Raw genomic sequence first — 12,825 nt, forward strand, 5'->3', positions numbered from 1 at the left:
AAGGCAGCACTTTTTGCCGGAATAAATTATAGCGAAATTGTTTTATTTGTCTGACGAATTGACAGTTTTTTTTTAACGACACGCGCATCAAGGCCTATCAAATAGAAACAAGTGATTAGCATGATATCATTCCGGTATCTTAAATGGGAAAAAAGCCATAATTAAGTAAATATTTATCGCAAAAAGAAAAGCTGTGCCACAGCGCCTGTCAAAGAGCTGAAGTAACTTTGAAGCCGCCGTCTGCCAAAAACCCCTTTGAGTATAAGTAGGTATATTTAAATACGATTCCATTTTACGAGAACTCATAACTGGCCGCAAGGCAAATAGCTCGGTACTTCGTAATACGTTATCTATTTTCAGCATTCCGTTTATTGGTACAATTATGAGAAATGATCATTGGATCAAAATAGACACGCAAATTTATTGACAGTTCGTTATCTATCGCAACAGAGATACCGAACTGTCAACTGTGTCTTAAAGAAAGTGAAACGATAGATCTATACTATTTAATCTTTGCCCACTAGTAAGTAAGATATCTTTAAATGGAAGCACCGGAGACGAAAAAATACTGTAAAAGCCTAAAAAGTATACAAATTCTTATCCTATCAAGTTATCTTTAACAATCAGCTAAAAATTGTTATCCCCGGCTTTCACGGTATTTGTTCGTCTCCGGGCTATTTTAAGACTAAGAAAATTTTAAATCACTTTTTGCATTCTCTATTGATCCGGAAAAGACTTTAGAGATATCATTACCACACAGCTTGTGACGTGCTAGTGCTAGAAAAGCAAATATTTTGTTTATGCAATTTACAACTTACTTTTTATTGAAATTGTCAATTACTGTGGGCTGAAAATGGTACTATCAAAGGCTTTTAAACAGCTGTGTACTTATAGGAAAGTTAACATGTTCCTCATCTGTATCCACACAATATATTTTATTATTAAGGCCAGTAGCGATAAGTTCATATCCGGGAGCTTTAAACCTATATTCAAGTGAAAAATTTAAAATGATATAAACACACATAGGCAGTACTTTGTTTTATGTAAAAACAAAAGTTTATTTTAGAAAAAACCTAAATTAATAATTGAAACTTAAATATTAGGATTGAAATTTCTAAAGAATAAAGTACTTAAATAAGAGTGTGCTCTTTATTCTTGATGGTTCATTGGCTTACAATCAGAAATGTGGTTTCTAAGTCGGACCAATTGTCTCTGTCGGAAATCTGTTTGATAGTTAAGTGGTTTACGTGGTTGTAATGTTGCCATAGCGGTTTACAGTTTCGGCTTCATCATAAAATTATGAAATACTTGCGTCTACATTAATTTCAATGTAATCGGAACTATGGAAGTTTTCAGATACGTCGCGAAAAGTTACCGCCACCGTTGCCTCCGCCGCCGCCGCCATTGTTGCCCATTCCGCCGCCACCATTACCACCTCCGTTTCCGCCACTGTTGTTTCCATTGGCTCCACCCCGGGTCTTTCCGTCGTAGAACAGCTCAATGTAGCGCGAACCCATCTGCTCTCGGTGGCGCTTCATGGCCACCTGTGAATCCTCGTAGGTGTCGAAGTAGGCATCAGCAGTTCCACTGTGCAGACCCTTTTTGTTGTAGTTGATCCGCACATTAGCGGGCCGAATGGGTTCGAAGAACTGAAATGAAAAATTGGTTTTATTTAAGTGTTAATTGAAAATCTTCAAATCTTTTTCTTTACAACTTATAAAGAAAATACTTTAGTGAATGATATGCTTAATTTTGGTTTTCATTAAACTAAACGTACCTTGAAAACGTCATTTTCAAAGGAAGTGTAGGGAAGTCCTCGCATGTGGATGGTATAATGCTCGGCATCATTGCCCCGGCCTCCGCCGATGGGGCCAAAATTGCCACCGCCTCCAGCGGAGTTGCCACCGCCAAAGTTTGAGCCATTGTTAAAGCCACCACCGCCGCCATTGTTGCCACCCCCGAAGTTGGAGCCACCGTTTCCATTATTGTTGTTACCTCCAAAGTTTCCGAACCCAGAGTTTCCAAAGTTGCCGCTGTTGTTGTTGCGACCGCCACCGATAGGACCAAAATTGCCACCGCCAGTTGACGAGCCAAAGTTGCCTCCGTTATTGAAGCCTCCTCCGCTATTGTTGCCAAAATTGGAGCCGCCATTGTTTCCAAAATTATTATTGCCTCCTGGCGAATCAAAGTTGTTGCCACTGTTGAAGCCTCCGCCGCCGTTGTTGTTGCCGCCGAAGTTCCCGCCTCCGTTGTTGCCGAAGTTTCCAAAGTTTCCTCCGTTACCACCGCCATTATTTCCAAAGTTTCCGGAGTTTCCACCGCCGGCGTTGTTGTTGCCGCCACCAAAGTTGCCGAAATTGCTGGGCCCAGAATTATTTCCGAAATTTCCACTATTTCCTTGGTTGTTTCCAAAATTGCCGGAGTTCATCAAGCTTGGCAGGTTGTTGAAGCCCAGCATATTGTTGGCACCAACACCGAAGTTGCCATTGTTGCCCCAATCTGTTAAAATAAATAAATGAGATTATCTGTAGTAATATATATTCACGTTGTCTCTTTCGTAAGTTATTTATGACTTAACAGCAATCTTACCATTGCGTCCTCCGCCGAAATCATTACCACCTCGATTGGCTCCACGATCACGTATGTCATACGGTCCTGGGCGTCCTCCGACGCCACCGCCGGCGCCTGTGGCCCTTTTCATTTCAGCAATTGAGCTACGGAATATCTCAATATACCTATATGAATCAAAACAGAAAACATTAATTTTAAAAGTTGTAGTTTAAATATGCTAGGGTCGGTGGTGTTTTTCTTTTGATGTTTAACTATTACATATCACAAAATAAAAAAGGAATCCAAAATGAGACAATTGAAAAGATATTGGTTATAAAGACTAATGAAAACAACTCTGTTCAAGGTTATATTATGTTAGATTAAGCACATGCTGGCGCTTAAACAAGTATTAAGAGCCCCACCAGACCCATAGCTATTGGAAATTGTTGCTAATTGGTTTGTCGGTGACTGAAATAGAAATTAGGTATGATAAAAGTAGTTTTATATTTAGTGAATAATCTAAGGAAATTTTGTGTTGTATTTTGCCTTGTGTGTTTCAACAAGTTCACAATTGATTACCACTTTATGTTTTAATTTCAGCTGTTTTGTTGTAGAAGATATGATGAATTAGAAACCCACCTGTGCCCAATTTTTTCCCGATTTCGGCCCAAGGCTTGCTCAGTGTCGTCCTGGCTTTCGAACTGAACAAAAGCTTCCCCAGTTGCACGACCCCTTCTGTCCATAACAAAAAGTATGCCCTCCCGATCCGTTTTGATTTCCAACCCTGCCCATGACGATAACCAACAAAGATTTATACAAATATATAGATTTCATATATATACATTATGCAAGGTTAAGCTTAGATAGAGAAACAACAATACAGAGGTTGATAAATGGTATAGTTAGTTCTTGCATCGCAGAACTTTTGCAGGCTCACGGAGTCAGCAACAGTTGCTTAAATAAAAAATTTATTGCAGTCGAAACACGATCCGCAAAAAAGATGTCAATGTTACAATCGAGATTCCACGACCACAATGTATTACAAAACTCAGCTCCTGTAAATCGTTGAAGTGTGAAGCTCAGTTTAAAAAGGGTGAAATGATGGTAAACCAAGTAAACTGGGTTATATGACCAATGAAATAATGATTTATCGGACAAGCGGACGTGACCGCGTCAACTCTCAGCCGTTGACTTTGGAAGGAGCTGCGTACACCGCTGAACCCATTACACAAATGCAAGGGCCTGCAATTCGTTGCCCGAAAATATGTACTGTTTAGCATGTGTAATTGAATGAAAGGTGTAGATGAAGAGGGACCGTAGGCCATATCTCAAACGAAGTGCAAAAAGAAATACATGCGGTCAACCACTGTCTTTGCTCCTTGTGCCTACCAATACGAAATGGGGGTCGGGGGATGGACACTCACCAGAGAAGAACTCCTCGATCTGCTGCTCGGTGACGGCGTACGGCAGACCTCGAAGCTTAACAACGAAGGCAGTGCCGTGACCGCTGATCTTCCGCATGGCTTCCTTGGCCTCTTTGGGAGTGGCGGTGAAGACTGAAGAAAGAAAATATATATAAGTAAAATCGTAGAAGAAACAACTTTTATTTTGCCTACTGATTGTGTTTTCAGTTGAAAGCTCTAACATGCAAAAACAGTTTTAATGACAACTGCGAATAATAATGATCACAAATGGTCGATGTCAAATTGATAGTCCTCAAAAATACCTATTTTTGTTTATATTTTATTTACACCTGATTAGAAATTAATGGTATGACCAAAAGTAGAAACTATATATGTATTTAAAAAAAAAATTATTACTCTTGAAAGCGACCTTCCTGTTGTATATTCATTTCACCCTAACATTTTCCAAAATGATAAAGGCTTCTTACAAAGCATTATTCCCAATAATATATATAATAAAATAATATTATTTTACCTTCAGACCTCGAAAAAAATCAATTGGCAAAAAAATTATTATTTTTGGCTTTGACAAATTAACGATTGCCAAACTATTGTAAGTAATATCAGACAGACTATGGTGCTGATTGAGACAATAAAAATATATGCAGAGAGACGTAATACAAATCACTACTATCTTTAAACTACCCTACTGCTACGGCTAATTTCAAATACAGTCAGTTGTGTGGCAAACAAACCCTCAATGTAGCGGTGGCCCATGCTGGCCTTGTTCAGCTTCCGCGCCTCCTCGACGTCCTCCTGGGTGGCCACCTCCACGTAAGCCTCGCCGGTGTTCTTGCCGTCAACGCGACTGGTGACCAGGTGGATGCCCGCCGAGCCATTGGTCACGTTCACGTTCTCCAGGAAGTCGAGGATCTCCTTGTGCGTGGCGGACCACGGGAGACCGCGCAGGCGGACGAACTTGGGGCTCTCGCCCACATTCTCGATCTTCACGCTGCCGTCACCGTCGTACTGGTCGTCGTCGTCCTGCTGCTGGCTGCTGTCGTCGTTGAAGTTCTCGCCATTGCCCTGCTGGCCGTAGTTGAACTGCACGTCTGCGTTTGCCATTTTTCAGTCGCTCTTTGTCTGCAAATCGGGATTAACCGGTTGTATCAGTTATCGGATGTGAGTGGGAAAGAGTATGTTCGATCAGTTGACAAGTTCTGAGTAATATAAACTGTGTAAATGCGATTTTTTCAACCGGTGATTCTCAAGTGCGACGCTTGCTTCCTTTTTTTGCATTGCGTACGCCATTTTGATTTCTAGTCACCCCTAATCGCGCATGTCAATTTGCACGGCTTGTACGCAAAATATACGGTTGGAAAAACCACACTTGGTATCAATTTGATTGGTTTACCTTTTTCTGCACTTCCGCAACTTGCTATATCTTCTGTGCTTTATCCAGATAGGCTATTACACACGATTTTTCAGAGAGTTTGCTTTTAAAGAGCACGCGTCAAGATGGTAGAGATGGTGTATTAGCGATGGAACACTTCTTATCGATTGTTTTCTGCGACTATCGATGTCCTGTGTTTGTTATGCCAGTGCTGCCAGTCCCTGACAAATGATAGTTTCCCATCCCTGGCCCGCAGGCGCTGCCAACCGTCTCTCAGATCTGTCATACCCGTGTGAAAAGTAGCAAGAACAAGAAAAGTGAGTCGAGCTGTTACTTAACCAAATTTTTGCAATTAAACAGCATTTTTCTGTCCGAAAACGCAGCCATGTTGAGCATTACGGCCCGCAATCTGGCATGTGCCCTCCGCGGCAGCCTCGTCGGCACATCGTCGCGCGTGGCCGCCGTGCGCTGTCTGCACGGAACCGAGGAATCGGCAGAGGAGTTCGACAAGCGCTACGAGAAGTACTTCAGCCGCGATGGAATCGACGGCTGGGAGATCCGTAAGGGCATGAACGATCTGCTGGGCATGGATCTGGTGCCCAGCCCCAAGATCATCGAGGCCGGTCTACGCGCCACCCGTCGCGTCAACGACATCGCCTTGGCCATCAGGTGGCTGGAGGGATGCAAGGACAAGTGCGGCGACCAGAAGGCCACCCTCTACCCCTACTTGCTGGAGAAGATCACTCCCACGCTGCAGGAGCTGGGTATCCCAACCATCGAGGAGCTGGGCTACGACAAGCCCGAATTGGCCCTGAAGTCCGTGTACGATGCCTAAGCAGAGCACTCTGCTGGACTAGTTTAAATACACAACACACGATAATACACACAGTACAGCGACACTAGCTACCCATCCAATGTATGGTGCGGATGAACATGTTGTTGGATTATTAATAAATGGAGATTGGAGTAAGGCTACCACACCAGCACTTGGTTGTTTCCCTCTTGGTTGCATAACACCAAGGTTAGGGAACTGCAGTTCGGCAGAGATAAACAAAGCAATTGAAACAAATTCGTTTATTGTCCGGCGACTATTTCCACTTGCCGAGTAGCTCGGCCGCCTTGTCCAGGTTCTCCTGCTTCTTGATGAAGCAGTAGCGCACAAAGTCCTCGCCCAGATGCTTGTTGGGCTCGCTGTAGAAGGCGCTGGGCGGAATGCCCTGCAGGCCCATGTTCTTGGTCATCCACTTGGTGAACTTGTAGTCGCGGTGCTTGTCTGGCTCGGAGCTCAGATCGACTTTGTCCGTCAGAGGCGACCAGTCAGCCAGCATAAAGTAGCCGCCCTCGGGAATGGTGGGTCGCATACCGGCATCGGTCAAGAATTTGGCCATGTAGTCTCGTTTCTGCTTAAGTTCGCGCGGCAAGCTGAGGAAGTAGCTCTCCGGCTTGCCCAGACGAGCCAGTTCCACCTCGAAGCTTCGCGCCACGCCCTCCTGCAGGGGCGTGGGACAGGTGTATACCGAGTTTTGGTGCACCATCTGCAGGTTGCGGATCAACTGGGCTGGTCCGTAAGCCCATCCGATCTTCCAGCCGGTCACGGAGAAGGTCTTGCCCGCCGAACCCAAGGTGATGGTACGGTCCCACATGCCCGGCAGTGTGCAGATGCGGATGTGCTCCGCTCCGTCAAAGACAAGCCACTCGTACACCTCATCCGACACGCATAGTACGTTCCACTTGCGGCAAAGTTCGGCAATCCGCTCCAGCTCCTTACGGTTGAAGACCTTTCCAATTGGATTGTGGGGTGTATTCAGGATTATCATCTTGGTTTTCGAGTTAAACAGGCTCTCGAATTCGGCATCGTCCAGCACCCAGTCCGCCGAGCTGATGGGACCCTCCGTTTTGCTCTACAAATGGGGCTTTTAAATATGAGAACTATTCTAAGTTTTCCATGGCTTTTCTCACCAATTTGAGGGGAATAAAGCGGGGCACTCCGCCAGCCATCTTGACCATTGGCTCGTAGCAGTCGAAGAAGGGCTCAATGATTATCACCTCATCGCCAACGTCCACATGGCCCATGATGGTGGAGTAGAGCGCTTCGTAGGCGCCAGAGGTAATCAGGATATCATTGAGGGGATTCAGTTCCTTGTCGACAAGACCGCTGTACAGCTTCGAGAGCGCATTGACCAGCCGGACGTGCCCGTAGCCGCGAGTGTACTGATGCAGGAGAGGATTCTCGTCCTTGCCAATGTCCGCCAGCGCCTGAGTCACGTACTCGGGGGCGGCATCGTCGGGGAATCCCTGGCCCAGATTCAATGGCTTGTATTGCATGGCTAGGGCGATGTACTCGTTCCAGACGCTGGGCGTGCTGCCCTGCAATCTCTTGGGCAGATCGAACTTGTCCATGCTACAGGCGGTTTGCTGCTGGCGCTGGACTTGAAATTGGATCTGAGCCTGCAGGCTTCTCTTGGCGGCGGATAGGGTTAATCGGCAGCTGCGAAGCATCTGAAAGAAGGTGACTTTAGTGACTGATTGCTCCCTTTGCTCTTATCACCGCGTGTCGGTTTATTGAGCGATAAGCACGCACTTTGCCTGTCTGTGTGTCTAATGTTTGATCTTCAATGTAACAATAAAATATCACTGGTTAAATGCAATTGTTGGAATTAAACGCTGGAGCGCAGTGACGTTGCATAATGGCACTGAATTCTGATTAGACTAGCGGAATATCTATATGCGAATACGGGTTTGTTTAAGGCGCTCACACACACTTGCACAATGTAATATGCAAATAAACAAATACGTGGAAAGTACTACTGAAATTGCAAATTACATTGAAATTCACCTAAGAACAGCTGCAATAAACCATACATATCACTGCCAGCTGGTAGCTTGTGAAATAAATATTATTAGAAATTTAATGATAACTTATTCGAACGATAAGTTGAAATTTAACACGATCATTTTTAGTTGCCAGCCTGGACCTTGTCAATAAAGCACATTAATAAAGATTCAAATAGAAACAACAAAATTTGTACTCTAAAATATTTACTATAACTTTAAAACACCTTAGAATATATCTATAAAACTGGAACTCACAAAATAAACAATAGTTTTATTATTTTTTTAGACGGCGGGCAAAGAAGTGTTGGAAAATACACTGAATTTTGGGTACGCGGTTATCGATAGCTGAAACCAGGGGTGCCACTAAAATCACGAACTATCACATCGATAGCGGCTAACTGTCAAAATTCAAATCCAATAACCGTTTTATTAATATAAAAATACTTTTTAGTCAAAAAGGTGTCCTTCTTGAATAATTCTATAAATTAAAAAGACGTACACTTTCGTTTTTCAAAAGTTTATTTATAAAAAATGCTTGTTAATGGTAGTTAATCAAGGGCGAAATCATCGTATAGCTAGTATAATTGACAAATTAATTGATTAATAACATATTAAGCATCCAAACATTTTACATTTTTTTAAGAATAGAATAATCTGTTATGCTATAAAAGAATTAAAGTTTTTTTTTTTTTACCAATATCGATTTCAAATGTTCGTTCTGCAGAGTTTTAACAAAGTAAAGCTACTAAACTTAAATCACAGATAACACTAAAGTGTTTGTTACGATATATGCATGTATATAGATGTGTCTGTTTCTATATATATATATGTCACTATATATGTGTGGTCAAATCGGTTGTTACAGGCCCGCTTTGCCTTCTGATCTCGTACGATTCCTTTGTGTAGAAATCATAGAACGCATAACTGACTTAAGGTTAAGTTAGAAAACCGCTAAAACTAACGAAATTGTGTGTTTGTTGTCTGTGTAATATGGTTGTGTTGCAGTAATTTTTTCCATCTGTTGTAAATGCAACAATAGGCTTAAGTACTACGAAACAAGAGGATGGAGTCCTGATTCGGGTTAGGACTATAAAGTGATCCAATTGTTTCCTCCTTCTCATTCCCTTCTGCTGTGAATGGCACACGTTTTGCGTAACGCGAATGGCAAAAACGAAACTGAGGCTATAGGCCCGGTCTCGGGTTCAATTCCGATCAAGCTTTTTTAAAAATTGTTTACAAAGATTTTGTTCTATTAAAGAAATCTTTACAGCTCAAGGAAATTAAAATCGCATAAACTCTTGTGAATCCGAATAAATTTTTAGAATTCAAATGGCGTTACTTTTCATCGGATTTCAAAATGGAAACCGGGCTTTCTATCCTCTCCCTTTTCTTTTCTTATGTTGATCCTGTGAAGTATTCTTGTGTAGTCTCTAAACGTGCACCTCCGGGCAGTCCTCGTCCTTGATCGATGTGTACTGCACCTTCTTGGCCACGTTGTCAAACACCGGCGTGATCATGTACTTCAACTTGTCACGGCTGACGTAGACGAGCGCCACCAGAAGTCCCAGCAGGATCATGCTGAGCACGATCAGCAGGAAGATCAGAGTGGCCGTGTGTCCGCTGATGTGAGCCTGCGGCTGGATAGACGCCTCGGCTCCTCCGTAGAGCTTTTCCTCCTCGGCGGTGTTCAGGATCGTGGCAGCGGCGGCAATGGCGTCCGCACACTGAGCCATATCCATCTGCAGGAGGTGGGCGGGTGAGGAGTCCACGCGGCCCGGCGAGTGAAAGCACATCAGGCTGTCCTTGTTGCGCACCGTCACCTGGGTGCTGGTTATCCACGTGCGAAAGGGAGCGATGCGGCAGTCGCAGACGAAGGGGTTCAGGTTAAAGTCCACGATCAGGTTGGCCGTGCGGTTGGGGCGTTCCTCCAGCTCGTTGAGCACCCGCAGATCGCTGGGCTTGACGAAGCCGAACTTATTCCGCTCCAGATCGAGGAAGCGCAGGTTGTTCAGGCAACGCACCTCGAAGTTGACGTCACGCAGCTCGTTGTCGCCCAGGTGGAGGTCACGCAGCGAGGGCAGGTCGCAGAAGACATTGCGGTCCTTGAAGTGCGTGATCTCGTTCTGCTCCAGATGGAGCTTCTGCAGCTTCACAAGCTGGCTGTTGACGAAGATGTCGTGCAGATCCTCGCTCAGCTGCGGCGAACTGTTGTCCTCGAAGGCATCGGTAAGATGGAGACTCTGCAGGTTTATGAAGTTTGAGAAGACGCGCGGATGGTGATGGTTCACTTCATCGTCGAACCGCGAGATGCTTAGATTGTTGTGGTTGAGGATCAGACGTTCCACACGCGGCACATGATGGTAGCTCTTGCCGCGAATCTCGCGGATGTGGTTGCTGCTCATGTCCACGATGCGCAGCTGCTTGTAGTCGTTGATGCTGCCGAAGACGTTCCACGGCAACTCGGCAATCCGGTTGCCCGTGAAGATGAGCACCTCGACCTGCTCGGGCATGAACTCCAGCACACTGGTGTTCCGCAGTCCAGCGTTCGTGCAGTTCACAACGTACTGCTGTTCGCTCTCGTACAACTCCTTGCCGCAGCTGCATGCCGCAGGGAAGTTGGGTCCGCAGGTGGACGAACTCTCGCCCAGGACTCCTCCTGCTCCCAGCGCCAGGCCGATGGTCGCGATGACGACGCCCAGCACCAGTCTTCTCAGTTCGGTGGGATGCATGTCTCCGGGATTTGGTGTCTGCAATTAATACAACACATACAAAAATGTTATAAAATAATGCTCTATTTGATTTCATTTTATATCAAATAGATTAATTTGGTATTGCTTTTCAACAAGAAAAACGTATTTAGGTCTAAATAGTGTATTGGTTTTTCTTAAACGACAATTGTAAATTAATTTATTCCTCAAAGCATCGTAGAGGTTTTGCTTGTGTGCGATAGTAAAATGGTTTATTGGATTCTAATGCATTTTAAAGTGGCGCACAAGCCGCAGAGACCGACTAAATTTGTACAGCTACCTGCCAGCAATAGCCACGGTGTAGACCCCCTCTCTCCGAATTACTGAACGGGCAGCTTATTTATGCTCCACAAGTTGCAGATTTATGTGCTTATGAAAACCGGAGCACTGTGCCACACCTCAACGGCAAGGGTATCTCTCCTCGTTCTCCGCGCCCATCTTAATCATCGGCCCACGCGGTGTATGGGTAATTTCTGTTCAGTGGCCAACTTTTCGGCGTTGGGAGCACAACAAACGCCAGAAGGGCACTCCGGCGAGCTGGGGTAGTCATCCAACCGCAGCAGGAGCAGAAACTGAAGGAGCCGCCGTAAACCTGATTATTTTTCGGCTTTTATTGCTATTTGTTTAGTGCGAGCGAGTGTGTGTGTTTATGAGTGAGTTTATTAGAGAATTCGGGGGTGGTGTGCGAAATGCCCAAGACCGGAGTGGAAACACTTAGAGGAGACAGAGAACCAAATTTTAATTTGCCAATATTTACCCACACTAAAAAATAACTGATGCTTAAAATGAAATTGGTCTGTTAAAAACAGAGACTTAATTAAATGGTTTACTCTTAGTACCTATAAATTAAATGTCCGAAGACTACGTTTTTTGTTATATTAAATTCAAGACTAAATGACCGAAGACTAAGCATTTGTATAGATAAATAAACAATACAGAAAGTGTATTTACGGGAAAACAATAAAGGTCATCATCAATTAATCAATGTGTACACAAAAAAGTTTTGAAACCAATTAGTACCATTTACAACTAGTGTTGCTCCGAAATTTAAACCGGACTGTTTTTAAAGCCGATTTAATTGGTGCAGTTTGATTTGAAAAAGCTGATGGCTTGGCAACCCCGAAGGATCTGAAAGAGAATAGCCAAAATGGAGCCCCTATCCTGGCGTGAATGGGATCTCGCCATCTGCCCATTCATCTCCTTGTTAGGAGGGTGCTTCCAATTGGACTCTGCTGTTGTTGAACGAAGCGCCTGACCAAGGGTCACTCGATGCTAATGAGCGCATCAAATTCCAGCCAGGGAAAATTGAAAACTAACGGCGTTTTAATGGGCCCAGCTGGACGCCACCAACTCTGCTCCTCTGGAGTCCACTCAATTATCTCGACTGGCAATTACGTTGCCTGTTTCCGAGAGTATGTTTATGATGGTTAGGTAAATGCAAATTAACTTTACAAATTTTCAAATATTTATCCACCACAAATCAGAAATATTTACTAATTAGAGCAATATAAGTGGAGTGTGGAATTGGATAAGAATTCGGGTAATGTTTAGTTTTCCTCTTTGGATGCAAACAATTCAGCCACAAACATTTCAGCCTTCTCGTTTAGCCAAGGTAAAAGTGAGAAACAAAGGGCCTAAACAAAGCACAAAGCTGTACTACACTTGAATCTGCCGCTGAAAGTAAACGCTGGATGTATGAAAGTGTGCATGTGAGTCACTTCCGGTTTGTCGGACTAACAAGCGGCCACACTTTTCACCTCCTTCCCCTCTGCAGTTTTACTTTAATTTCAACTTTTATGTCTTTGTTGTTGTTTGCTTTGTGTGTTTACTGTTGCAATAACATACACCTCGAAGGAACCTCCCCACTTCCCCACCTACACCTTCACCACCCCCATCT

General features: G+C 44.1%; 4 protein-coding genes across 8 annotated transcripts in view; 1 reads left to right on the top strand and 3 right to left on the bottom strand.

Annotated features, from left to right (window-relative positions):
* Positions 1-1,122: 1,122 nt before the first annotated feature.
* LOC108037044 (heterogeneous nuclear ribonucleoprotein F) lies at positions 1,123-5,501 on the bottom strand. The gene is made up of 7 exons (XM_017113478.2): positions 5,368-5,501; positions 4,709-5,096; positions 3,975-4,106; positions 3,190-3,334; positions 2,590-2,735; positions 1,778-2,499; positions 1,123-1,649 (listed from the first exon to the last, which is right to left on the bottom strand). The coding sequence occupies exons 2-7, from the start codon at positions 5,076-5,078 to the stop codon at positions 1,353-1,355; spliced, it is 1,812 nt and encodes a 603-aa protein (XP_016968967.1). The 5' UTR covers positions 5,079-5,096; positions 5,368-5,501; the 3' UTR covers positions 1,123-1,352.
* Positions 5,502-5,547: 46 nt separating this feature from the next.
* Positions 5,548-6,332, top strand: LOC108037042 (cytochrome c oxidase subunit 5A, mitochondrial). Its single transcript, XM_017113477.2, has 2 exons — positions 5,548-5,663; positions 5,730-6,332. Exon 2 carries the CDS (start codon positions 5,732-5,734, stop codon positions 6,179-6,181), a length of 450 nt encoding a protein of 149 aa, XP_016968966.1. The 5' UTR covers positions 5,548-5,663; positions 5,730-5,731; the 3' UTR covers positions 6,182-6,332.
* A 73-nt stretch (positions 6,333-6,405) lies between these two features.
* On the bottom strand, positions 6,406-8,503 carry LOC108037041 (kynurenine aminotransferase). Of its 3 annotated transcripts, none has more exons than XM_044458894.1 (3): positions 8,437-8,503; positions 7,306-7,845; positions 6,406-7,247 (listed from the first exon to the last, which is right to left on the bottom strand). In XM_044458894.1, the coding sequence occupies exons 2-3, from the start codon at positions 7,843-7,845 to the stop codon at positions 6,435-6,437; spliced, it is 1,353 nt and encodes a 450-aa protein (XP_044314829.1). In that variant the 5' UTR covers positions 8,437-8,503; the 3' UTR covers positions 6,406-6,434. The 3 variants fall into 3 exon arrangements, with proteins under 3 accessions (XP_044314829.1, XP_044314830.1, XP_016968965.1); XM_044458895.1 differs by having other exon boundaries at positions 8,406-8,453; XM_017113476.2 differs by lacking the exon at positions 8,437-8,503 and adding an exon at positions 7,928-8,124.
* A 179-nt stretch (positions 8,504-8,682) lies between these two features.
* LOC108037040 (trophoblast glycoprotein) overlaps positions 8,683-12,825 on the bottom strand; it is a 48,168-nt gene continuing 44,025 nt past the window's right edge. For all 3 annotated transcript variants that reach the window (XM_044459078.1, XM_044459076.1, XM_044459077.1), the window contains one exon: positions 8,683-10,928. In XM_044459078.1, coding sequence (XP_044315013.1) covers positions 9,612-10,910 — 1,299 coding nt within the window. In that variant the 5' untranslated portion in view covers positions 10,911-10,928 and the 3' untranslated portion in view covers positions 8,683-9,611. The remainder of the gene's footprint in view (positions 10,929-12,825) is intronic.

This window comes from Drosophila rhopaloa, unplaced genomic scaffold, assembly GCF_018152115.1.
Source record: "Drosophila rhopaloa isolate 14029-0021.01 unplaced genomic scaffold, ASM1815211v1 contig_178, whole genome shotgun sequence".
Lineage (NCBI taxonomy): Eukaryota > Metazoa > Arthropoda > Insecta > Diptera > Drosophilidae > Drosophila > Drosophila rhopaloa.